The sequence below is a fragment of the Marmota marmota genome, unplaced genomic scaffold (genome assembly GCF_001458135.2).
Source record: "Marmota marmota marmota unplaced genomic scaffold, marMar, whole genome shotgun sequence".
NCBI classification, from domain to species: domain Eukaryota; kingdom Metazoa; phylum Chordata; class Mammalia; order Rodentia; family Sciuridae; genus Marmota; species Marmota marmota.
In genome coordinates this window covers 6,741,821-6,768,531 of record NW_026000108.1, presented here as the reverse complement: position 1 = coordinate 6,768,531, position 26,711 = coordinate 6,741,821, and the positions used below count along the sequence as shown (strand labels likewise).

Here is a 26,711-nt window from a genome sequence, read left to right as displayed (position 1 = left end):
TTGACGAGAGATGATGCTAAGGTCTGCACCTGTATCCAGTAGCCCATTAAATTCATGTCCTTGAATATTTAGTTTTAGCATGGGGCGAGAATCTAAATTTAAAGAAAGCATAGCCCAATCTACACCTGTGGAGCCTAATCCCTTGGAACCTCTTTCTACAGTACGACTGGAAAATTTATCATGTAGGCTGGGTATTATTAGTAACTGTGCTATTCTATCTCCTGGTGAAATTACTGATATACCCTTTGGAGAACTGGCTATAATTTTTATTTCACCTTCATAATCGGGATCAATTACCCCAGGACTTATCATAAGTCCTTTTAGAGTAGAAGAGCTGCGTCCCAATAATAAGCCTACTGTTCCTTTGGGAAGAGGTCCTTTCACCCCTGTGGGAATGATTTGAACTCCCATCTCTGGAGTTAGTACTGCTCTGGCGGAGGCGCAGATGTCCAACCCTGCGCTCCCTCTGGTTTGTCTGATGAGGGATCTGATGGACAATGTGTCCTGGGCACTACCCTGATGGGGTTGCTGGGTTCCTCCAGTGCTCCGTATATTTGTGGTTTTGGGCCCCGGAGCATTGGGCCCCCCTGTCCATTTTTTGGCAATGGAGCCCGATGCCTTTCTCCACGATATCGTGGATAAACACCTGGTCCTTGTTCGTTTTTTGATAATGGAGTACCCTCTATGGTGGTTTGAGAACGGCATTCATTAGCCCAATGTCTCCCTCTACGGCATCGTAGGCAAATACCTGGTATTCTACTCCTTTGATACCTAGTTTTGTTAAACCCTCCTCCAATGGGGCAATTCCTTTTAAAATGTCCTGTTTGTTCACAATTGTAGCATGTTCTTGGCCTGGCATCTAAAGCCTGTTTTACTGCAGCTGCCACAATTTGCCCTTGTTCATTAATGTCTCTGGCATCTAAAGCCTGTTTTACTGCAGCTGCCACGACTTGCTCTTGTTCATTAATGTCTCTACATAATTTAATATATGTGTTTAAATCTTCATGTTTCCATGGTCTAATGATATCTCTGCACCAACGATTCGCTTGCTCATAAGCCAGGTGTTTTAGTAATGGCATTGCTTGTTCTGTATTCCCAAAAACTCTGGTAGCTGTTTGAATAAGCCTATCTACAAATTCAACATAAGGTTCATTAGCTCCTTGTATTACCTTAGATAATTGACCTTGTAAACCTCCATGTCCTTGTAAAGTCTTCCATGCCTTAATTGCATCTACAGCAATTTGTGCATATACACCATATGCAATTTGTTGCTGCTGATCCTCATAAGGTCCCTTTCCTAACAACATATCTAGATTTCTCTGAGGATAACCAGCTGCTGCATTTCGCCTAGCCGTCTCCTTGCAAAATTCCTCATTGGCAACCTTCCATAACAGGTATTGTCCACGACACTTTTCCATGACTCAGATCCTGATTCTGAGCTGCTGGGTGGTGGTGTGTCTTCTGCCAAGCAGCAAAGCCCCCAGCTCGCTCCCCACAGACGCTGGGCCCGAGGCCTTGAATCCTGTTTGCTGTGTGCTGGAGGGTGGAGACCAGATAACCATGCTTGACAGAGCTTTGTACATAAAGAGTCAGACCTCAGCAACAAGCAGGGAATTTGACTCATGGTTCTGATAATAGTTTCAATTCAAAATTCTTAGGGTAGCTGAAGTTACCCAAAAAAGTGAATTTAAAGCAAAGGAAAAATAGAAGAAAAATAAATAAGGAAAGAGAGACCATGTTGGAAATAACCCCACACTGAACATCCAACAGCACTTCCTGAGGTCTAGTGCACCAGAGGGCTGCTCATACAGAAGTCTGGGAAGGGCTGAGTCCTGTATTTCTAACAAGGTCCCAAAGCCTTCTGACTCTGCAGGTCCATCAAGTGGACTACCTTTTAAATAGCAAGGACCTGAAAGATCCAATTTGATTATATGTAAAGGACACTAAGAGGAACCTGTTCTTTAATGGAAGATATTTCAGGCAGTTCATTGTTTCCCCTTTTAAAAATGAAACATGATCATAAAAACTATATGACTGCCTCATTACTGATACTGAAACTGAATAAGGATGTTGATTTAAGGTAGGGAAAAAAATGTAGGTGCCTAGTGAATTAAAAGCAAAGTGTCAGACTGGATCTATGGTTCAGTGGTTGAGCGTCTGCCAAGCCCACACAAGGCTGGTTTCAACCACAGCCCCCCAGAAATAAATAAATAAATAAATAAATAAATAAATAAATAAATAAATAATGAAAGAAAAAATCTGAATATAAAAATGAAGATTAGACCCTTGCCTCTTCCCAACCATTTTCAATTTCTCTAACTGCACTGAGCATAATTCCTAAATCAAAAATCAGAATACATATTTCAACTGTTCTTCAGAAGACTAAAAACTGAAATCAGGATTTTGGTGAGGGTGATTTTTCCAGTGAAATCTGAATAAGCTATCAGCAACAGAATAAGTGTGAAAAATAAACCACTCATATGCATAAATCTATGAATATGTAATCTAAATACTTTAGCCTAAACAAGATGTAAGGACTGGAAGGTGTTTATATATCACCTTTTGTCCTGATTTGGAGATCTGGGGTTGGTGTAAATCAAAGCAACTGTCCTCTCTATATTAATCTAAAAGAAAATATTTAGCCATTTGAACAATATACACCTAAGTGTGTTCCAAATTGTTCCATTTTCCATGGCATATTAATTGGTCTCGTGTGGAAAACATAAAAAAATACGTTTGGAAAACCCAAGTCAAGGCTGACAAGTTTCTTTGTTGGTGGAGTGTTCCTGTTGGGAGCCTGAACTGCTGCTGGATGCCAGCGCAAGACCACTTCAAGCTCAACCCTGCTGATTCTGTTCAACCTGAGGCTAGCCCTTCTCTGCCCATAGATGCTCTTGAGTTAAATTAAAAAAAAAAAAAAATCTGCTCAGTTTGAATCACAAGCGTAATCTTACAATCTTACTTTAATTTAAAAGTTTATTACAATTTAAGAAGCAAAGTTCCAGCCTTGATTTGGGGTCAGCCCCTCCCCTCCCAGGTGGGGCATGGCATGTGGCACCTGCAGCCCAGGGGGCTCCAGTTGGTGTTGCTCTTTCTCCTCCCTAGTGCTTTCTCCTGACACCTCTCTCCCACAGCATCTGCCGCTCCAGGTCTGCATCATGTGAGGCAGATTAACAGGAAAATTGTCCTTTGGCCAACATGTTGTGAGCAGGTGACAGGGTTTGTTAGTCGTAGGAGGATCCATGAAGTAACTACAGAGCTCCACTTCAGAGGCCCTCAACTCAGGTTCATTGTTAGAGGCCTGTCTCCTTGAAGCTCTCAGACGGGGATGATGCCCACATCTTCCTCTGGCCCTTCCTCTTGGCTTCCTCCTTTCCCTTCCTCCCTCCAGGGCCATCTTGAGCTGATTCACAACATCTCTCTCCTAGTCATGAAGTTTACTTTGTCCATGAGAAAACTCCCACACATCCTTTCCCCAGAGAAATTCTTGGAGACTAGGATCCTCAACACTCCTTACCCCAGGCTCCACCCCAGTTACTTCAGGTTCAGCCAGTCAGTTCATCTCTGACTCTTTAGATTGATCATAAAAAACTCAGATTCCAGAACATGTGACCACCACCTCGCCCCGGCCTGTTTACCACTGCAGGGGACTTTTGCAAAATTCTCTGAGTGGTCCTGCTGTAGGCCCCACCATCACCAAACTGCAAGTAGAAGGAGGTACCTCCCCTCTTCCCTCTCTATCATTGAAAAGTTCTCATAGCTCAGAATTATAATTTCCAAAACTAATATTCAAATAAAATCTCTCTCCACTCTGCTGGCCCTTTTGGTACCCTGAATGTGGGTGCAACATCTAACTAGCTTTTGATCTTCTACTTTGAACTTCCTGCATATGGTCTAGCACCTCCTTTGAAAAAGATACCCATTGTCTCTGAGAGCCTTGGCCAATATTTCTGCCTTCACATTCTGTTGAATATGCTAATGGACCTCCGGAATCCCCAAAAGTATTTCTGAAACTTCTCCTGACTTCAAACCTTCTTTTCATGGTACAGATCACAGGGCTAGTTTGCACAACTTCTTCTAAATACTTCCGTAGAATGTTGGCATTGAAAAGACTTAAGGAACAAGCTATTTCTATTACCTTCCATTATTAGGGAAGAAGATCTGGAGCCCAAAAAATTTACTAATGAAGTCGAGTCCCCAGGTCTTCAGTGGAGAACTGGATAGAGTCAGGCTGCCCAGACACAGCCTGAGCCCCTACTCAGTGTCTGGGAAAGAGAAGGGGCTTTAATCTTTAAAGTTTTTAAAGATTGGTGAAGAATAAAAATACCCTTCCTTTTTTTTAAGTGGAACAAAACCAGTCGTCAAATACAAAAAGTCTTAGTGAGGAAAAGCTACACAGTATGTATTTCCAAGACTCTCTGTGCCAGAGTTCTCTGAGACATTTTGTTTTATATATATTCATACATATATATATTTTATATATATTCATACATAGTTTTTTTTATAATTCAAAACTATTTGGCAGCTCTTCTTTGGGAGAGAATGTTCTACAAGTCAGCAGCATTAGGCTAGAAGCTCTTCTGTGAGATTAAAGACCCACATTAGGGAGCACTTGTTTCTCCTAAGAGAAATTAATCATTTTTATGCTCATATTGAACACCAGACCCCACGCTGCACAAAGGAAGAACCTGGGCGCCCTCCCCGTTCCTAACAGCCACCACATCTGGCAACAAAGCAGAAAAGAGCAAAGGTGCTTTAATGTCGCAGGCAGAAGTCCAGCACCAGGTCCCCCACCTCAAGAGAGCAGAGTTGCCACCCACAGTTCTGCCTCTGCCCTGTTGATCTCGGGATCTTCCCCTCCTGAGAGATGGGCACCTTCACCTGTTGACCACAGGACCGAGTCAGCCTCCTGGGCTCCACCTGTGACTCATGTTAAGCCACAGCCACAGACCTCAAGCCCACAAGGCAACTCCAAGGCACAGGGGCTCTGCCCTGTTAGTTCCACGAGGTCCTCTCATCCATGTTCACTGGACTTTCACCGTGGAGGCCACCAGAGAAGAGGACTCCGCCAGAAGCCAGTGAGAGGGAACCAGAACACTACACGTGAGGCACACACACGGCCTGAATGTCCTCATCTAGAGGAAATCACCCTCAGTGTCCGGGAGGCGCCCCGGTAGCTAGCAAGAACGACAGGCCTCTGCCTTGGGAGCTGAACACACCAAACTCCATTTCCAATGATGCGCTCCCTCCATCGAGGTCCTCAGCCCAAAGCCGCAGTCCCCTGAGGTGTAAATGGGGCTGAAGACAGGGACCCTCGAGAGTTTCTGTGCAGGTGGGGTGAGTTAGCACTTTCAAATCAGCCAGAGCAGCATCTTGCATATCAGCCCTGCTCAAAGCCCCACCAGTTCGTACTAGGGGCACGGGCCAAAACCATGCAGGTGCCCTCCTCTTTCTTCACCAAAGTTTCCTTCACCTGCCTTTCTTCCCTCCAGGAGTGATCCAGTGTTTTCCCTCCTCCTGGGCGGCTCTGGAGGGTGCTCCTGGGGTGTCCCCTTGGCTCTGTCTGGTCTCTCTGACCCCTGACCCTCCGGGCCATTCTTCTCCCTCTGACTAATAAGCAGAGATACCTCCCCGTGGTTCACTCCTCTGCTGAGAAATCCAGGGGCTATGTTCCTGTCCCCAGCCCAGGTTCGTGAACGTTTGAGTTAAAATTCTCAGGGAGAGCAACTGGGGCAGCTCCCTTTCCCTGTTGCCTTGGGGGACTCGTTAATAGAGTCCTCTTTCCCTCTCAGCATTTCTATCTGGATAATCAATCAAATGGTTATCGGATCAGCTGTCAATAATCCTGCCTAACAAACAACTCCAAATCAGTGACGGCTCGGCTGGTTTAACATCACCCTGTGTCTCTGAGCTTTCAAGCCGTCAGCTGATGACAGGCTGATCTGGGATGGCCTCTCAAGTCTGCACGTGTCAGCTGGATGACGGGTCCTTGTGGCTCATCTCCCAGCAGCCCAGCCCCGTGGTGTTTATTGGTAAGCTATTTGGCAGGGTCTATAAGATCTCCTGAGGCCTGGACTTGAAACTGGCACAGTATCACTGCAACATCCTTCCAGCCAGAGCAAGCCACAGGCAGCCTAGGTTCAAAGGGCATAGACACAGACTTTGCTGCTTGCGGAGCTCACACTGCCAGGACCTGGCTGCAGAGAGGGATGCAGAATCATGGCCATCTCTGCCATCAGTCTTCCAATGTGGCCAGACCTGAAGACCACACATGGGGGCTGCAGTCAGACAGAAACAAATTTGAAATTCACCGTGAGATTTTGGGAAAGGAACTCTGAGATCCCATTTCCTTCACCCGTGAAATGGGATCATAATCACACCAACCTCACTTGGCAAAATAAGAAAACTTCCCCAATTACAGTGCTTGGTCATGTCCAGTATTAGACCACTTGGAAGGTATAGCTACTGGGTATTATAGTAGGTGCTCAACAAATATGAGACTTATAGATAGCCTATTTGCAGTATCTTCTGGTTAAGAAGTGTTTTGTCTTGCAAGTGCTATATTTTACAGATGAGAATAGAACAGTATAAGGATATAGCTGAAACTCACGCTCCCTCATTCTGGCTGGTACCACATCTCTTTGGAATCAAAAGAACATTACTAAAGCTATTAAGTGAGTCTCCTTGCCCAAGTAGAATATTTAATGCTATTTGTATGTTCATCCACACTGATTTGTTAAGCCAGTCTTTTCAATAGACCTGCCCATCTTCTAGAAAAATTGAGAAAGACAAGTTTACAACATAGAAGTGGTCTCTGTGTATTTTGGCAGTCCCCCGTTGAATGTCAGTCTCTCTTTCTTCACAATCTGTGCTCCTTCCACGACGCTCTAAGGCTAGGAATGCAGGCTCATAAATGTCTTTCACTGTACACAGAAGGTTCTCCAAAATCTTGCAGAGATAATGTTCTGTTGTATCCATTCCAGACCTTCCTGTTCCCTGTCACCAGAGTGATCGTCCCAAAATGAAAATCCAGCCATGTCATGGCCAGCCGTCCTTGAGTGGTGGTCCATGGGACACATGCCAAGCACAGGCCTCCCCTCTGGCCTCCGGCAGCCTCTGCCCTACCACATGCAGGATTTTGCCAGTGCTCCTTGGGCACCATCTACATGCACTGGTTAAGAGCAACGCTGCCACTGAATGCCAGCTCTGCCACTGATCACATGTGACCACAGGCAGGTTCCTCAATGGGGCTCTTGTGAGTGTCTTACCACATGGAGTTGAGAAAATTAGACAATTTGGGGTATATAAAATACCCAAAATACTACTTGGAAGAAATAAATACCATGGTAGCTGTTTATATGGCTTTCCAAAGCAATCATCATGGCAGCGAGGAGAAAACGATTTCTGCAGCCAGATACAAAAGCTGGGGTTAAGAAGCAGCAGGAGGTGACAGAACAGGGTTGGAGCCAGTCTCCCTGACCCCACATCCAATGCTGTCCCCTATGCAGGCTTCTCCTGAAGCACCCCCTCACTGTCCTCTACACGGGCCCAGGCATCTCTTGCCTCCATCCCATTGTGTGGAACCCACTTTGTCCTGTCTTGGTCCGGTGGACATCAACCTTGCCTCCAACATCAGGATGAGCATCATTTCCTCCCTGAGTAAGCACTGACCCTGTCCACGCTGCCTCACTGGTGTCTTTGGGACTAACACACCCTTCCCTGTGCTGCACCCACATCACCTCCTGCTCTCTTCCGTGCCAGGAGCAGGGCGGTCATCAGACCCTGTCTCCTCCTGTCATCTGAATGAATGCAAGATGATGAACCTTGGTGGTGTCCTGAGGATGCCTCTGGTCCCTGACAGAGAGATTGAGCTCAGGGACCACATGCTGGGGGAGGATGGGTGACTCCTCGGCCAGGTCCATGGCCCATGGGAATTTCAGGCTTCACATTTCCTGTACAAAAGAAATCGCAAAACCTTTCCTATATTTTCCAAGATGTTGAGAATGGATGAAGAAAACTGAATAGATCGTGGCAACCCTGGGAGATGGAATGGAATGGCACTTACCTACTTTCTCCTTCTCCCTGATGTCCCCACACCTGACGCTGACAACAGACCTGATCTTTCCAGAGACTGTAGCAGGAGGGTGTGAAACACAGGTTGTTCCTGCCCAGTGAAACCCCAGTGTTTATTTTGGCATCATTGATGGTACACCAGGGAAGCCAGGGGCCCGGGGCAGGGTACTCGGTGTAGTCAGCTCAAGAGAGAAACAAATCCTGCCTCTGCCTCCAAGTTTCCCCTGTGGGTCCCTCTAACTTTGAACCTACAGTAATAACAGCTCAGCCCTTGGGAGATCCCTGAGGTGCAGAAGGTCAGACTCTGCTCATGACCCTTCCAATAGAGGGTCACAAGGAGAAGAAGTGGTGACTTGCCCAAAACACACTGGGGCTGGGGCTCCGAGTCCTGAGGCAGGAGGCTTCCCAATACACCTCGTCCCACTTTCTTCTTGGAGGGTGCCCTCTGAGTCTATGCAAACCTGCAAGTATGTCACTTCAGCCAGAGAGCAGAGCAAGACTTTGTCACAGAGCCCCTATTCCTGCTACTTGCACTCCCCACAACTGGTTTGTCTCCAGACAGGGCTGTGAGCTCAGGGACCATGTGCTGGGGGAGGATGGGTGACTCCTCGGCCGGGTCCATACCCGTGGGAATTCCAGGCTTCACTTCCCCTGGTGAGGAAGCAGTGGGCCATCAGGTAAAATGTCTGCAGGGTCACCTAGCTCATGAACACAATGCCCATGGCAAGTCTGGCTTGCAGGGCTGTTGTGTTGGAATTAAGGTACAGATGGAATCAAGAGTGGTAATCAGCTTCTTTAAAATAGAAAAAAAAATCTTCTATATTATCTGGAGGGGGGCAATGCTGTCACAAGTGTCTTTAAGTCTGTGGAGGAGGGAGGCCGAAGAGGAGGTCAGGGTGAGGCAGCAGGAGAGACTCCACCCAGGGCTGCTGGGCTTGGGGATGCTGGAGGGAGCTGAGCAGGGAGGGCAGCCGCAAGAGGCTGTAGGTCAGGAAAGTGGACTGTCCCCTAGGAGCTCCAAAAGGAGCCCAGCCTGCCAATACCTGGGTGTTAGCCTAACAAGACCCATTTCAGCATGCTGGTACCAGAACATTCAGCTTTAAAAATAATAACAACAAGGTGTTGTTTAAATCACTAAATTTTTGACAATTTGTTACAGCAGCAAATAGATAAATTGACAAAGTCCTGGGTGTGACTAGTGCCCTCCAATGTCACACCATCTGGGGAAGGACCTCTCCACTTGCTGTAGAAGGACTCCCAGGCAGACTCTGCTCCTTCCACCTGATCTACTGGCATTTCTTTCCCAGGGGGGTGTTTTAAAGAAGCTTGTGTGTAAATCTTAGAACTGGATCCCAAACAAATGCTTCCCACCCTTCTGGCCCTTTCCCCGAACCTACCCCATGAGGGCACTTCCTCTCCCAAGGTCTCCACACTTGGACCTCTGTGCCACAGAAGCCACAGCGATAACAGAGGGGCTCCAGTCCCAGGAGACCTTGTGACACCAAAGGGGAGTGTTGTTCACTCACATCTTATGGTGACTGGAGTCAGCTCTTCCTCCGGAAGTTTCTCATTCCGCCCACAAGAACCCAGGTCCAAGAGCAAAACCAAGAAGCATCAGCATCTCTATTTGGGATGGCCCCAAGGACACTCCCAGACCTCATCTGCAGGGCGTGGCTGAGCCCCACTTCCGCAGGCTGCATTCTCTGGGAGTTCCCTGCCACCTTCAGGGATTGGGGACCTGGCTAGGATCCCATCTAAGGGAGGAAGACGTTAAGCCAGGAGGGCCAGGTGCGCTTGTTTCTCTGTCCTAAGATCCTGTGTGTTCAGTGGGGCGGGCCTCTCACCAGGTGCTGCAAGCAACTGAGTCATTTCTTTTTCTCAGTTGGGGGCTGAGGCAGTTGAGTGCATCCCAGTCCCGAAGGCAGGGAGCAGCTTGCCTGGAATGTGGAGCACAGGGAGGCCGAACCCTGTGGCACAGAGGCTCTGTCAGCACCAGCTGCCCTGGGCAGAGGTGCCACAGCCTGGAACCAGGGGCCATGTGCTGTCCCAGCAGCTCCTCCCTCCCCAGTCCGCCCAGCCAGGAAGGGCAGGCGTGGGCCCTCCTCCAGCATATGGTTGATCAAGGTGCAGGGGAAAGGGGGCTGGAGGCAGTACCGTCCCCAGGGGCTCGGGTAGGCAGCTGGCATCCGTCAGCAAGGAAACATTCATTTTTAAAGCAGCATAGGAAAAATTAAACTTGGAGTTCCATCATTTCATATAAAAAGCCAAGAATGAAAATAAAAACGGTTCCAGTTATTCTATTCAGAATTTATTTTTAATGCCAATGACAACAAAAGAGCTCTTTTACATGAGTCATTTTACAAAACAGAAAACACGATTTCCTGAAATGGCCTTTTAGAGAACTTAAAGGAAAGAAGCATTTGACACGAGAGAGATGGAGGCAGCTGACTCTGTTCACTTGGGGGCGGGGGGCTAGTCTTTCCCTCCCCCTCCTCCCTCCCTCCCTCTCTCTCTCTCTCTCTCTCTCTCTCCCCCCCAACCCCATTCTTCCCCACCCTCTGAAGTTTTCTTCTCCCTCTCTTCTCTAGTTACTCCTGTTCTTCCTGAAAATCTCCTATAAACCATTCCTTCCCCAAGGATGACAGGGCCCTGCTCTTGTGGAGCTTGGAGACTCAAAGGAGAACTGGCAGTTTCTGAGATGGCTTCTGCACCTGCCTCCATCAGCCACATGGAGGAATGCAGAACCCCGTGAGCAAAGGGCTGCCAGGGAGAGAGAAGAGAGCTCAGAGCAGGGGCACAGGGAGATGGGCGGAGACGGCAGACCAGCATGCACGTCTCCCACAACACCATACTCTCTGCTCTCTGTCCCCCACCGGTGACTCGGCACAGGGCACATGGGAGGTGCTCAGTAAATGACTATGGAGTCACTTGGTGAAGTGGAAAGTGGCCCACTGTGGCATGTGGATCTAAAGTGTGGTTAACACCCCCAGCTACGGGTTCGAAGCTGAACCCATTAATCTAATGGATAAACATGTCGACTCCTGTCACCTGTCATGCTGCAGAGCACATGTCCACGCTCATCCTCGAGGTGGAAACTTCCCATCTCCAGCTTAATGGCCCCAGGGAATTCTGCCCTGGGGAATTTCTCCTTGAGGAAAGCTCCTCCTGACTGAGCTCCTGCCTCAGGATGGCCCTTCTCCTGGGCTTCCAGGCTGCTCCTGAGACGCCCCGCTCCTCAGGCAGCCCCTCTGCTCCTCTGCCCAGGACCAGCCTGCGTCAAGTGAGAAGCAGCAGCCCAGCTGCCGTCCAGATGGAGCTCATTTGTTTATTTATTTAACAAGCACTTAAAGTTCCAGGCATTATTCTAGATGGCTTATAAATAATAATTCACTTAAGGCTGCTAACTTCCATAGCTTACGAGTGACGCCTGGCTGGAGGCACGCTTCCGGACCCCCACCCCAGAAATGGTGGGGCAAATGAGTGCTGTCCACCATCTGCTCCACACCTCTTCCCTGAGAAGCAGTGTCAGCTGTCTATGTCACCACGCTGTAGGCACAGCTGCAGAAAGCCCGTCACCATTTGTACAGGTTGCTATCTCACAGCCTCATTATCTAGTCCAGAGTGTATGTGATGTACTCACCCTAGGCAGACCTCCCAAGTACCACCAGCAATAACACCCCAGGTCAGATGGTCCTTCTCCTCCCTGCTGTGCCCTAGGTGCTCCTGTGGACACCCCAAACCTGGCCACAGCCCTGGCATCTCTCTTCATCACTTGCATGACCACAACCCTGAGTCTGCTTCTCCCATCGCCCCCTGTTCATCACAGGCTCTCGGCTCCTCCTGCTGACACCATCTTCCAGTTCCCTGGCATCTGGACACTCATGAGAACCCACTGCCTTCCTCTTTCATACCTTCATGTCTTCACAAACCAGGTAAATTCAATGGCTTCTTGTCCTCAGAATAAACAGGGAAGCATTTATTTGGAAGGATGTAAGTAGGATGACCTGCCCAGCCTCACTTCTTGGCCTTGTGTCTCTACCTGTGCACCAGGCGTTCCGGCCACAGGTCCCCCTCCCTGCCTTTACCTGTCTCTTGCAGCTGCATAAACAGCTCTGTCTACCTGGAATGTGCCTCCCACAGCCACCCACTGCTCAACCCCCACGACACCTCTACTGAGATGGTGGAGGACGGTCCTGAGATTATCGACTCAGGAACCAGAACACCCGGATCAGCTTTCAGCTCATAGACTTGCTGGATGGCCTCATGTCACCTTACCTGTCTGTCTCTCAGTTTCCCCATCTAAAAAATGGAGTGACATTAAGTTATGTCATAGAGGTATTAGAAGAAACTAATGAGCTAAGATGTGGGACACATTTTTTATTGTACGTAATGATGGGATTCTGTGTTACATATTCATACACGCATACCATATAACAATATAATTTGGCCCATGTCACTCCTCAGCATTTTCCCTGCCCCACACCCTTTGGTCTCTTTCCTCTACTGATCTCTGAGAAGTACTTAATACAATGGCCCGGGCAAGCCCTGGAGAGTGCATTGTCCTTCCCTCCTGCAAACGACCAGCCTTATTCCCAGACCGCTTGTACACATCTCTGTTTCTTCATTTGCTAAATGATATTTCTATGTATTTCCAGTCTCTCACCTCACAGGGAGCTCCTGGAGAGCAGGGACTGTGTTTGTCTCTGGAAAGGACATGACAAGGACAAGGAGCTCAGCAAAGGTTGGGGGTGTCAGCAAACGAGGCAGTTTTCAGCTGTGTTCTCCCACATGTCCAGGCTTGGAGAGGTCGGGAGTTGAAGTAGGACAATTGTCCCCACTGGTGGGGAGAGGGGCAAGAGCGGGGATGTTTGAAGGAAAGTACAGTATCTTGGTTTATGTCCACAAGCAATAGACACAACCACGTCTGAAACAGATGATTCTGCTTACAAAACCTGCAGCACGGTGGACAAAGAAATGAAAGGGACAGATTATACTTTTGGCCAGGAAAGTCCGATGGAGAGAGCCCCATGGAGATCTTTACAGAAGAAATGGGCTAATCAATTGAGGACTTAGAGAAATGTTGCCCAGGCATAGATTGGAGAGCCGGTAAGACATTCCACAGGTGCAGAGGGTGATCACTAATTCCAGCAAGTGGAAATCATCCCCATTTGCTAAAATATTTCAAAATAGTAAAACAGCTGGACTGTTTTACCCCTAAATAGGAATTCTGTTTAATTCTAGGTGTCTCATCATGTTTGATTTCCACCAGGGCACTCAGTTTGCCACTGTTTAGGCAAAATGGTGTTTCCTTTACTTTATGAAAGACGGAGGGGATTGATGTAGATAATTTTCCCCACCCATATTCGTGGGCCTTACCAGCTCACTTAAGAATCTAAACTCTTCATTTTAAGAGTCACCTCTACCAAAAAAATGGGAAGCACCTGGCTCAAAGTCAGGTGCTTTCCTCTTCCTGGCCCCAGGTTTAAGTTGCATGTTAACAACTCATTTCCTTTCCCCAAGTCCTGAGCTTCCTTATCTATATATCTATAAAATTAAAATAATGCTATCATCACAAGTCAGGCTCTGAGATTTGAATGAAGTAACAAGTTTTAAGTTTGGGGAAAATGTGAAGCACTGTCAGTGTATAACAGGAGCCTACTTCAGTCTCCCGCAAAATAACAGGGTCTCTCTATATAAAGTCGCTCAGAACATTACATAAGGAATCAATTCATATGAGGACAGAGGAAAACCCCAAGATCTACAGTCAGCAGGCTGGAGGGCCAAAGGAGCTGATGGCTTAGTTCCAATGTGAGTCCTGAGATTCAGGGAAGCCAGTGGCGTAAGAAGTCTGTGGCCTCAAGACTCAAGAAGGGTCAATGTTTCAGTCTGAATCAGAAGGCTGGAAAGACCAAAGTCCCAGTCCAGGCAATCAAATGAGAAGAGTCCCCTTCTGGTCTGTCTGTGTGCTCTATCCTGGTGCTCAACTGATTGGATAAAGCCAATCAGGAAGGGCAACAAATGTTCATCTCACTCAGAAACACCCTCACAGACACACCCAGAATAATGTTTGGCCAAGTGGCTGGACACCTCATGGCTTGTCAAGCAGTCACAAAAGTAATCTTCCCAGTGAGTTCCTTCACAGGGGAGGTAAAAGGGTGCCTCTTCACCTTTGTTTAGAGATTTTGGCTGGAAGCCAGGCATGGTGGCACTCTCCTGTAATCCTAGCACCTCTGGAGGCTAAGGCAAGGGGATCACAAGTTCAAAGTCAGCCTCAGCAACTTAGCAAGGCCCTAAGTAACTTAGTGAGACCCTAAGAAACTTAGAAAAGCTCAAAGCAAATTAGTGAGACCCCGTCTCAAAAATAAAACATAAAAAGGGCTGGGGATGTGGCTCAGTGGTTATGAGCCCCTGGGCTCAATCCTCAGTGCCAATCAAAAAAAAAAAAAAAAAAGATTTTGGATGGAGGGTGCAAATATCTGATAAATGCTAGAATTTTGGAAAGAGCTCTATCAAGAGACAAAGGCACGGGTGGATGGAAGCAGGAGAGAAGAAAAGCAAAAATAGTAGGAGCAAAGCTAGCTTCACAGATTTTCTGAAATATGACAGAAATTGTCTTACATGTATTGTCACGTTTCGTTCTCCCACTAGTCATCTATTTACTGATTTATATATTCAACAATTACTGAGAGCACAATAATGGTCTAGATACTACTCCAGGTACAAGGGCCAAAGAACCGACTAAAGTACAGGCCTCGCCCACAGAGTCCCCCTAGAAATTTAGTCATGTTTGTGAATTTCTCCAGTTTGATGTGTTCGTGAAACCTGAGGACTGCTGGTTTGGAAGTTGGTTGAACTGCTCTCTGGTGCAAACCTCCACTGCCTGTGACACTAGCATCACTACGAGGGACCTTCCATATAGAGCATACAGGAGCGCCCCACTCACCTCCACGCAGTGCTAGTGTCCCGTTGCTCCCGGCTCTCATAGAGTGCCCAGACTGAAGGGTCTCTTGCCCCTTTTACCCCCACCATCCTGTTTATGTCACAGAAATCCGCACGAAATTATTAACACTTCCTGGACAGCCTGCTCCAGTCTCTTGGTTCCCCTCTGACAATCACAGGGTGAAAATAATGATGATGCTTAACCACAATTTTTAAATTCATAGTTATTTTATAATTAGCTTCATTTTAGTCTCACAACTCAAAAAAAAAATTTAAAACAAGGTGCCCCGGGTCCTACTGTGTAGGCTCAAATCAAGATAGTTTAAGTAGTCTCCTCGCTGTCTTGCAGAAAATGAGAAGCCAAAGTGGGTTTGAAACCATTTCTAGGTGACTCCCTGGTTCGTTGTCCCTCTACCACTTCCAGGGAGCCTGGTCTCAATGGCAGAGAGTAATGAAAAGCAAGTCGATCCACGGCACACTCCAGGGCCCTCCCAACTACATAAAGGGTGTGTTCAGAATGGAAGCCATCCTCCTTGAACTCTTGGCCTTAGGAAGTGAATTGTTTGCAGGAGTGACTCGCACTGTCACCCAGTGCCACCATCTCGTTCTCATGGCAAGCACTGCTGTGGCTTCTTGGGTTCCCCAAGAGAGAGGAGGGACTGAAGATTCCTGGACACCCTGACACAACTCCTAAGCCACCTGCACAGACTCTTAAAATACAGCTAGTTCTCAAGGAGCCGCAGTTCTCAAGCATTTGTACCCTTGGACTCCAGAAGCTAAGGGAACCATGCCAGGACTCAGCAATTCCTCATGGGCAACTTGAGGTGGGAGCTGGCAGCGGACCAGTGTCGGAGAGATTCCCGCCTGGACCCTCTGTGGTAGCTCTGCAAACCCAGGTGCTCAACTGACTTTTCTTGAGGGGGCTTTGCTCCAGGATTTCCTTGCAATCATGTGTGTGTGGAATCATTCACGGAAGGCAGGGAGTGCAGCACGGTTGAGGGTGTGGACATCAGGCTGGGAAGCAGACATGGATGGGCAGCTCCGAGAGCGGCCACAGCTCGGGTAGACTGCAGCTACCATAGAGCTGGATCTGAGCAGAGGGCCAAGGCCAAAGAGCAGCAAGACCAAGAGGAGCTGGTCCTGCCTGGCCCGGACTCCAGGGTGACCTTCCCCCTCTTCTGACCCCTAAGTTATAACTGGTTAGCTGAAGGCCATATTTAGGCCCAACTGGTAGAATAGACGCTAAGTAGAACTGGGGTGCCTTGGCTGCTCTTAGGTTGCTGGGACTAATGCTGCTGAGAAGTCTGACATGGCAATTGTCGGGGGACACGTCAAGGGTGAGGCCCTATGGATGGCCCCCCAGCTCTACCACAAATGATAGCAAAGGCTGAGGAAGTCCACGCACCATGCTAGGGAAGGCCTAGAATATCCAACTATATCATCTCAAGTGCTATTTAAATAAAGGATAGCTGCTGTTCATAGGTTTCTGACCACCAGAACTGCAAAACAATTTCAGCCATGAACTTCCCACTCTGTAACACATAGTTTTGCTGTGTTCTATTTGTATCCCTAGGAAACCTCAGGAAATTAATTTGAAATCACATTTTTTTAAAAAACAATTGTTTTAGTGAGAATAAAAAGAGGTATGTAACTACAGACTGTCAGTCTTTCAGTATGAAAATAGTTTTTCTACAGGGCTTGTGAAATTAATGGTGTTTCCGAGTGACAAACAGGTGGTCCTATGTCTGTCTCCTGGGGCTCCTATAACAAGAACTGCAGGCTGGGTGACTTCCAACCATGAAATTTATTTTCTTAGGATTCTGGGGGCTGATACTCAAATCAAGGCATTGGCAGGGCCATGCTCCCTCCAAAGCCTTCAGGGGAGGGTCCTTCCTTGCCCCTTCTGGCTTCTGGTTGCCAGGCACTCCTTGGCTTGGGGCGGCTTCACTCCAGTGCCAGCCTCTATCTCCACAGGGCCGTCTCCTCCCCGTGTTTCTCAGTCTTCACAAGCTGCTCTCTTTCTCTGTCTCCCCTTTTATGAGCCATCTTGTCTGGGACCCACCTCATCTTAAACTTTATTGATCTACAAAGACTTTCCAAATCGGGTGACATTCTAATATTCTGGGAGCTAGGACTACAACACATCTCTGCAAGAGACACATTTCAACTCACAACAGGCTCCGCACCAAAACGTCACGGAGCAAATCCAGTCCTTAATTACACCCAACTCTTGTTCCGTGTCTTTCTCCATGAACACCAGCAGACTCATTATCACATGGCCTTTACACATCCTTGTCCCTTGGGCACCCACTGTGAGGATGTGCAAGGCTCAAACACAGCCAGATAAAGCAGCAGTTCTGCAGGTCCAGGAATGGGTGCTCAGGAATGGGTGCTGCTTCCCCTCTGAAGTTTTGTTACATAAACACGAGCAGTCCTACAGTGACAACCCTGCCCCTGGTTAACTGATTCAGGTGGAACTCAATCCATATTTGGCAATCTCTCAGTACAGGAGCCAAACCTTCATCTAAGACCTGTTATCAACATATGGAGGCTTAATATTCAAATCTTTTGACACCAGTTTGGAAGTCTAATTAGTCCTTTCTTTTTCTTTTTTGTCTGCTAATTTACAAGGCTGAGCAAGTGCTGTTGAGAGTGCTGGGAACAGATTGAGTGGATACAGAGACAGACCTGGCCTCGTGAAGCTTCTATCAGACTTTTATTAATATTCATTGAGCACCAGCTCTGTTCCTGGGGTGTTCAACGTGGCAGATTCGGGGAGAGACTAAACCCCACACATTTCAAGAACATTTCCCGTTCTCTCCTTAAAGGGCCTTAGAATTCGTTGCTCTGCATTTTTCCGTTTTTTATGACCTTTTCCTTAGGACCCTCGTATGGATGTTGTAAAATATCTTGAGGGTTTCTGATGTGTGGATCCAATTCAGACACCATTATGAGCTATGCTCCTACACGCCTTTCAAGACCCGGGGGTTGCAGAATGTTCTCCTTAGAAGGAGGCTGGGGAAGAACCCCAGCCATACTGTCTCGGTCACAGGGTCAGCAGCTGCTGACAGGGACTCTGCCCCGACTTTTAATTTTGCTGCACCTCTGCTACCTCCCCTTCAGGATGGACACAATGCCAGCAAAGGCCATGGATCTAAGGTGGAGGTCAGAGCTGCCCTGGCTGGATGTGCAGGGCCGGCAGGGGTTCTAAGTTAATGTCTTTGCCTCTCAAAATCATGTAAAAGGCCTGTGTATGCTAGGCTAAAACACAAATGAAGGAAAACAAAGAATAGAGACCTTTGAAAACTGTCAGTCACTCCGCCATTGCCAGAGATCATTGCCCCGTTCGCTCTTCAGAGAGAAACATTCTCCTGGTTTCCTTCCCTTTTCCTCCAGAAAAGAAAAAAAGTAAAAAGTGAAAGAGAAACAGAATGAGGGAGGGCAGTTATAGTCCTGCCCCTGCACGAAGCCTGAGGCACTGCCGCATGTAGGGCGCTCCCTTGGCCGCCTTCTCCAGGGTTCCGAGTCCTTCTTTGTCCCTCCCACAGCTTGCTCATCCCCCAGTGCTAACCTGGGGCCCATCAGGGCTCCTCCGCAAGCCTCTGTGCAGCCTTTTGATTAATCTGAGTCTTGCTTCAAGACCTAAACCCAGCCAGAGTGAGGACAGATGGTGTGGGCCCTTTGCCCTGCCGATTTAGCAACCCTGGCAAGGATTTCAGTCCCTGCTTGGAGAGGGAGTGATTTTGCCCACATGGTTTAAAAATACTACCGTGTTTTTAACCTCAGGGAAAAGTGTTTGGCAAACAACCCACAGCAGATTTTTTTTTTTTTTTTGGTGGATGATGTCACATCCCCAGCCAGATTTGTCTAAACAAGTCTCCACACAAGAAAAATGGCTAGCTATACCTGTCATTAACATGTGGAATTAGGAGACAGAGCTATGCTGAACTGGAAAGAGATTGACTTAAATACTTGAACTTGGCCTCTGTCATAGTTCTTCCTCCCATTCCCTGTGGGACTCAGCCACCCCACCTTGTAAGGACTCCAGTTTCTCATTTAAAAACAACAGGTTTAGACCAAAGTTGTTCAGCCAGCTAACTATTGCTGGGTGATGCCAGTGGAGGCCTTAGCATTCTAATAGATTCCAAGATGAGGAATAATTACAGACACCTTCAAGAAGTTTCTAGTTTAAACATAAACACCTGCAAAGGAATTCCTCATGGTGCTCCTCTGACCGGGTGTTATGCTTGGATCTGGACTGCCTCCCAAAGGCTGTGTGGAAGGCTTGGTCCCCAGGGCAGCCTGTTCAGAGGTGGGGCTTGGAGAAATGATTGGATCACTGGATCCACCTCATCAGTGGATTAGTCCAGTGATAGATTCATAGTGGAATGGACTAGTGGGCGGTGGTGGAGACTGTAGGAGGTAAAACTTTATTGGAGGGTCCTTGGAAGCATGCTTTTGGGGACAATATCTTATCCCTCTTCTCTCTCTCTCTCTCTGTTTCTGTCCTTCCTGGCTGCCATAAGGTGAATATTCATGACCACATCCTCCCTATTACAAAGTTCCTTCCACTTCACCACAAGCTCACAACCATGGGACCAACCCACTGTGGACTGACACATCTGAAACTATGAAATAAATTTTTCCTCCTTTAAGTTGATCTCCTCCGGTATTTTTTCACAGTAGTGAAAACTGATTAGTAGGCCTGGAAGTCTCTTTCCTCCAGGGCAACCCCTGGCTGGGTCCTTTTCATCTCTCAGACCTCAACTCAAATGTTGTCTCACACAGATTCCATCTCAGACCACCTTATACAAAGACCCCCACCCCTATACCTGCCATTCTCTATTGTGTCATCCCTTCGTGGTGCTGCACTGCTCCGTGGGTCACTGGCATTCAGGTACAGTAGCCGTTGCCACCACCTGTCCCCACGGTGTCAGTAGGACAGAACTGCTTATGTACTTCAGCCCTCTTGGTGCCAATGTTGAGAGGGGATGGAGGGGTGAACTGAGTTATCACCAGGGGCTGTGATCCTGCTTTCAGGTGGGTGACAGCAAGGATGACCCTAGCACGGAGGCCCCATTGCACGTGTCTGTGAAGTGCCCATGACAGTCACAGAGGATGCTGGGTTATCCTCAGCAGGCCCTCTGCAGTCAGAAATGACTCTGTAATCCATGGAGATTTATTCATTGATAACCTGCCTATCCTTTCTGCGAATGAAGAATTGGGAACATCAAAGGAATTCAAGGCAGAGAATTTAGGGAAGGGCTCTTTCTGTATCATCTCCTCTCCTTCCGTGATTGAAGAACTCAGACATGAATGAAACAAAACCAGTCTCAGAAATAAATGCAAAATCAGAAGCCTGTGGTGCTCAGAATGATCTCCCCTCCCCTGTGACGTGTGCTCCCGCAGGGACCTCTTCACCCACGATGCCTTCTTCCTTCCTGTGGGAGGCCTCTGTCAGGGTGGTTGGAGCAGGAATTGGGGAACACCGAGGATCCCTGCCAGAGATAACGGGCCCCCATGGAACACCCCCACAGTGCCCCAGACAACTAGATGCATTTGACTGGTTTCTATTTTGAGCTTTTTCTCAGGAAACTATTCCTTAGCAGTCATAAAAATTGTCCCACTGGTGTCACAGAGCCACTGAGTTGAGCCTGTCTAAAATCCAGCAGAGACACCCCTTGGAAAAATGTTCATCACACGTGAAGAGGAGAACGCTGTCAGCCCAGAGTGCGGAGAATCCCCTATGCCTCCTAAAGGAGAGGAATGCAGATGAGGAGCCGAGCCCCTCTCAGGGGCCCAGGGGCCAAATGCCTGAGGCACCAGTGACAAACAGGTGCTTAACTTTAATAAGTCGGAAATGCTAACGCCAATTAAGCCAGGCTCCACTCAGGAGCTCTCGTGTCATTGGTTTGGACCCACGGTAGGAGACAGCACTCTCAAGTAGGAATCTAGAAAGCAAACAACACAGCCTCCTCCAGAGCTGTTGCCGGCTCTCCCTTTGTGTCGGGGGTGTGCTGTGGGGTCCAAACCCAGCCCGTGACATCGGCCTGAGACCAGCTGCCTGACAGGAGCCTGCACTTGGCTGTCACTACCAGCTGAAAAGAGGAAACCAAACACCACCGGGCACCGGGATGTCCGCCCAGCACCAGCCGGGATTCCTTTTAACACCTGAATTTATCTTGTTCAAAAAAATTGGAGAAGAATCTGCAAGAGCAGGCACAGCGGGAAGTGGTGCGGTCAGGCCAGGCTGGCCATTCGCTCCCCCAGCCCATGGCCTCACTTCAGAGAGGAAGCGTATGAGGACTGAATCCGCTTCTGCACAGCATGTTTATCTCGAGACGGTTCCCCGGGTGGAGCCAGGAAGGGGGCACTGAGGGGACTCTGCTTTCTCCTCATCTTTTTTTTTTTTTTGGTGAGTCTATAATCACTTCAAAATTTAAAAGGTTAAAAATAAAATGACTTTTAAAGTCTAGATTAAAATGTCAGTTTCTCTTCATGTGCATGAAACTCACAGTAGAAGTTGAAAAAAAAAATGCAAATGTCTCCTGTTTGAATGAGCTCCAGGATGCTGCTGTATGCCTCTACCTGCGTTTGCAAGATGATTTTATAATTTCATGCCTTTACTAATGCTGAGAGGCTGATAGCGTTACACCCTTTTTAAAGATGAGAAAATGAGAAAATTGGTCGCGTTTGATAACTTGCCTAAATTCATTCAGTAAGTGGAGCTGGGCAGGATCTGAACTAAACCAGTGTAATCCCAAAGCTGACTGGGTTTACCCTGCAGCCTCCCGACAGGACACGGAGGGTCAACCTCCTTCTTTCCCAGCCACTCCCCAAACTGTGAACCTACCTGAATACGATTGGCCCTAAACATCTTGTTCAGTGGTCTTCCCCTTCCCCTTCCCTCCTCCTCCTCCTCCTCCTCCTCCTCCTCCTCCTCCTCCTCCTCCTCCTCCTCCTCCCCCTCCTCCTCCTCCTCCTCCTCCTTTCCTCCTTTCTTCTTCTCCCTATAATTCTTTCACTTGATCTACTCTAGAGTTTCATGCCCTGAGTGAATTGGCCAGAAAGCAAGAACAACAGACACTAAGTCAAGCCCAGACCCACTCACAACCCTGAACACACCTCACATCCTCTACGACACATGCAGCCTATCTTCATCCGTCAGTGGTGACTGGTGGCCCCATGTCCCCAGTGGCACTTCAGGGGAGGCCCAGGGAAACCAGGGAGCTGCTGTGAGGCACGTGCCGGGCACAGAACCGGACCCTGCAGGAGGGAAGCCCCGAGCCCTCGTCGCTCCTCCTACAGAAGCTGTGGTTCCCGTGGCCCACAGAAGGGCCAGCTGCCTTGCTCCACCAGGTGGCCTCTCAGAAACACCCTGGACGATCGTGACCCAGACACCTCCGATCGTCCCGGTCACCCTCCTATGACTCAAGGTCCATGGCTGTGCAGGGGGGAGGTGGAGTGAGGGGGCGAGGGGCTCGAGCTCCGGAAGGAACCAACACAAAACAAACGGCCACCAAAGAGAAGGTGAATGCGAGGGGCCTGTCTGACGGTGGAACGAGGGACAGCAGCAGTGAGAGGAAGAGGTCAGTTGGAGCCAGTGGGGGGCCGTGGGCGTGGGGAGCTTGAGGCCTGTGCCTCCCACTCTCCCTGCCTTCTCTGCAGTGAGGCTCCTGCAGTGAGCTGCGCCCTCTCCCACCCAGGCACCCGACACGGCCCCCTTGGCCTTGAGTGTTGCCCCATGACACCCTACTCTGTCCCTCCCCTGTCCCCCTCTGCTCTGTCCTGCTGCCTTCCCTCTTTCTGTATCTCCTTCCTTCTTTCTCCCCTCCCTTCCTTTCCTTCTCTCTTTTCCTTCTTTCCCCCTCTTTTGCTCTACAATCTCCTGCTCTTCCTACAGACTTTAGCTTCCTGGTCGCCTCCCAGAGGGAAGTCCTTCATGAACCTTGAGTGGAGGATGGACTAGCCTCCCACAGGCACCGGCCCCTCTTGATTCCCACCCCAGAGCGCACCTCTTGATCATTGTTTCCTGTCCAATACCTCTCACCTTGCTGGATTCTTAGCTCCTTGGGATTTGGGACATCATTTTTCTTCTCCACTCCATATCCCCACACCTAGCCGAGGGCCTGGCAAATAGCAGGTAGAGGGGCTCAACAACTGGTTGATGAATGACTGTCCCAGCAGGCCCAACTCTTGCATTTACCGCAGCTTGTAGTCCAGATGTATGTGAAGTTCATTCATTTATATTTCATTCTAGATTCTAAACTCCATGAGGACTCAGATAGGTCTTTCACCCAGTGGTGTTTTCAGTAGTATTGGAATGCTGGATATATAATAAATAGTTCATAGATAATAGATGATGCATGCATGATAGTCCAGAAAAGAAACTATCAATATCACCTCTACTACTAGCCACTTTCTTGCTCTACCAAACAATCTTCTATTCTTCCTTGGTAAAATAAGACTTGGAATATCATTACAGCCCAGACACTGACTAGACGTGAACTCCAGCTTTTAGACTATTTGTCAATAAAGGTGATAATCAACTCTTCTGCATCCACCTCTTAAGAGGTCTCTGTCCGGGTTCACTCTAGATGAAGCAAACCGACTGAGTGACCCACACAAGGGTGAACTAATGACATGGTTATTGTGTTAAGCCCCAAGTGCAGCAAAAGCTAATTGATAAAAGTGAAATTACAAAATGTGATTAAAAATGTTTTGTCACATGGCTAGGAATAAGATTACTTGCTCAGCCAGCTCATAAGGAAATGTTCTTAAGTTGCTTGACACACCAGTACCTGGCACATAATTCACATTCAGGGACTGCTTAGTTCAGTACCGTCTTTTAAAACCAAACTAGAGTTATTTACCCAACAAATGAAGTGCCTTTTAATTTACTATAAATACTGTGGGGGTTTGCTATTGGAATACAACATCCATAACATCAATTTATCTAAAACTAAAGTATGGAGCTGACAAGTACCCAGAAGAGGGTGACAGGCACAGGTGAGGCCCTCTTTAAAGTATCAAGGTCAGGCAGAAAGAAATTAAAGTATATTAAGCACCTAGTCTGTGATGAAAATAGTGCTACATGACTTTATTTACACGACTGCGTCCATTTCTTACAATAACTCTGAAATATAAGTATTGTTATTTCTCCATCAAAGACAAGAGAATTACTTGAGAAATAAATGAACCCATAGCTAATAATGAACACAGCAAGAATAAGAGCCAGGCACTTCGTTTCCCAGTCCCTGTGTTCTCTCTGAGGGGTCTGGTGCATGCGTCTTGGACAGCTTAGGAAGCCATCAGATCACAAGGTGAATGAATGCAGTTTGCACCTGAAAGAACCAGGGAAGCCCCGCTGTTAGGTGTGAGTGCTGCCCAGCAGGACATTCTGGTGACTGTGAAGAGTCGCCAACCACCACTGTGTCCCTGTAAGGACAGCTTTGGATTGGGAGACCTCAGCTTCTCACACCTTCATTTGTGGTACTTCATCTCAAGAAGAGGAAGTCCTGCCTGTCCACAGGTCACGCCTCCCCAGGTCTGTGACCTCATTTCACAGGAAATCAAAACTAAAACGGACAATTGAGAAGGTTTCTGCAGAAGGACCCCGCTCAGCACGAAGAACAATCGGACTCCCTCCCTGACGGACCCCCAGCTCCCTGGGTTCTGCACTATGCTGCTGCGGGGCCCCCTCATGGGCCACAGACACTGCAATCCTGGGCTCCTGGTACTCTGCAGGCTATTCAGGTAAACCAAACAGGCCAGCTGCTTCTGCGTGGGGAACTCACGGTCACCTCCCTGCTATAAATGATCCTAAGGAAAGAGAGCCACACCAAACAAGAAAAGCCTTCCCTAACATGAGAGCCTGGGCCTCCTCTATAGCATCAAATGCCCAAGAGGACGATGGCTCCCTTAGCCAGGGCCCTAGGGTCCCCTTCATCTTGCAGGGAAAGGCTTCAAGATGCCCACCTATAAAAAAAATTAAAAGACTGAAATCTGCTCTTCCCAGAGCTTGGACCCCCAACTGTGTGCTGCTAAAGCCTAAAGACCAGGTGATTTGCAGGCTTTCTGGGCTGACCTTCATTAGGACAGACCCCAGGAAGGCAGCCTCAAGTCAAAAGAGGTTGCTCAAAGCAGAGGCTGACTCCCAGAGCCCCAGAGAAAGGCATTTTCTATCTTCTAAGTTAACACATTTCTCTATGGGCTTTGGTGTGGGAAATGTACACTTTGGAATCAGGCAGAATCCTTCCCCTCTCAGGGCGAAGACTCGAGGGTGAGATTAAAGCTGGGATGAAATGCTTGCCCTCCACTGGTGCCAGGAGGCTTCTCCTCCAGGTTTTTCTCAGAGAGAACAAATAAAGTGGAGTGAGAGAGAGAGAAAGGAGAGTGTCATCAGAGGCAATCTGATTTAAGATGCTACCGGCAGGACTGCCCCTCCTTCATAGCCACTTAGTTGTTTTTCACCATAGTCTCTTACCTGAGGCTCCTATGATGGTGTCCAGTGTCAGTTCAAAGATCAGGAAGGCATTGGTAAGTCTGGCTAATTGAAGACCTACCAGAGCAATGGCAGAGCTTCAGAAATTCTCTGAGAAGCTTAAGAGAAAATGGCTCCTTCCAGCCATACCAAGTGTGTGAGCCCACCTACCCTTGTCCTTGACTTTGAGTGCTCGCTATTATTTCCCCTGCTTCATAGATGAAGAATTTGAGGGGTCCAAGCAACATGTTCAAGTTTTCCCAGACAGTAATGAATTCAGTACCAGAATCCAAGTCTAAACTGCTTCTCCCCGAAAGCTGATTGACAGGGGTAGTGGGCTGTTTGTGTGCGGCTTCATAGAGCTCATTCTTGAACCTCAGTCCTGGAGTGGTTGGTCTTTGACACTGGACATCTTAATGGTGGCATTTCTGCTTCCGCTCTCCACGGAGACAGTCCTTGTGGAAGACTCCATACACAAGCCATGCTGAAACCAAAAGCTGCAACTTTCTTCACCATCTGGCCGACCCTGGAGAGCCCATTTCTGGCCCCACTTTGCCATCAGCCAACTCCTGTCTTGGAAGACTAGGATTCAATGCCTGACCGAGCCAGTCAGGGTCATAACTGCCCCTGGGACCAGGCATCTTTCTTTATCTCTGCTCCTGGATCCCTGCATCTTTGTAATGGAACCAGATCACATTAGACTTACATGGAGAATTATTTAGACTCGATAATATGATATTTAAAAGAAATATTATATAGAATATAGTATGTACTTGACAGTACATACATAATAAATATTGGCCTATTTCTCTGTTAATTCTCCTTCCTCGCCTCAGATCAACTCTGACCTTATTCATTAAAACATGCCCACAATTACTGTGGGGTTTATTAATACACACAGATGTATGAATATTTTAATAATCTCATTAGAGAATCATAATATACCACAGTTGCATAGCTTTGTACAGTCTCCAGAGCCTTTGAGGACATGTTTTCTCACTTAATGATCTTAACAACCTGATGAAGCAGGACAGCATGTATTATATCAGTCGAGAGATGTTGAAACTGAGGCTCCAAGAAGTCGATGGCAGTGTACAGCATGGTAAGATGGAAAGAGAAAGGGCTTTGAGATCAATCAAAACTGGATATGAATCAAGCATGTGGTTTGCGTGGCTTTGGGTAAATGGCTGAATCTCTCCGATCTTCTTTTTGCTGC

At 47.9% G+C, this 26,711-nt stretch overlaps 1 protein-coding gene across 4 annotated transcripts in view; it reads left to right on the top strand.

Moving 5' to 3' along the window:
- The window catches only part of Clnk (cytokine dependent hematopoietic cell linker), a 192,898-nt gene that overhangs the window by 11,374 nt on the left and 154,813 nt on the right, over positions 1-26,711 (top strand). For 3 of the 4 annotated variants that reach the window (XM_048784193.1, XM_048784191.1, XM_048784194.1), the window contains exon 2: positions 11,900-12,005. In XM_048784193.1, the coding sequence (XP_048640150.1) occupies positions 11,955-12,005 (51 nt within the window). In that variant the 5' untranslated portion in view covers positions 11,900-11,954. Of the gene's footprint in view, positions 1-11,899; positions 12,006-24,577; positions 24,769-26,711 lie in introns of those variants that run through there. The other variant, XM_048784192.1, reaches the window with a different exon arrangement.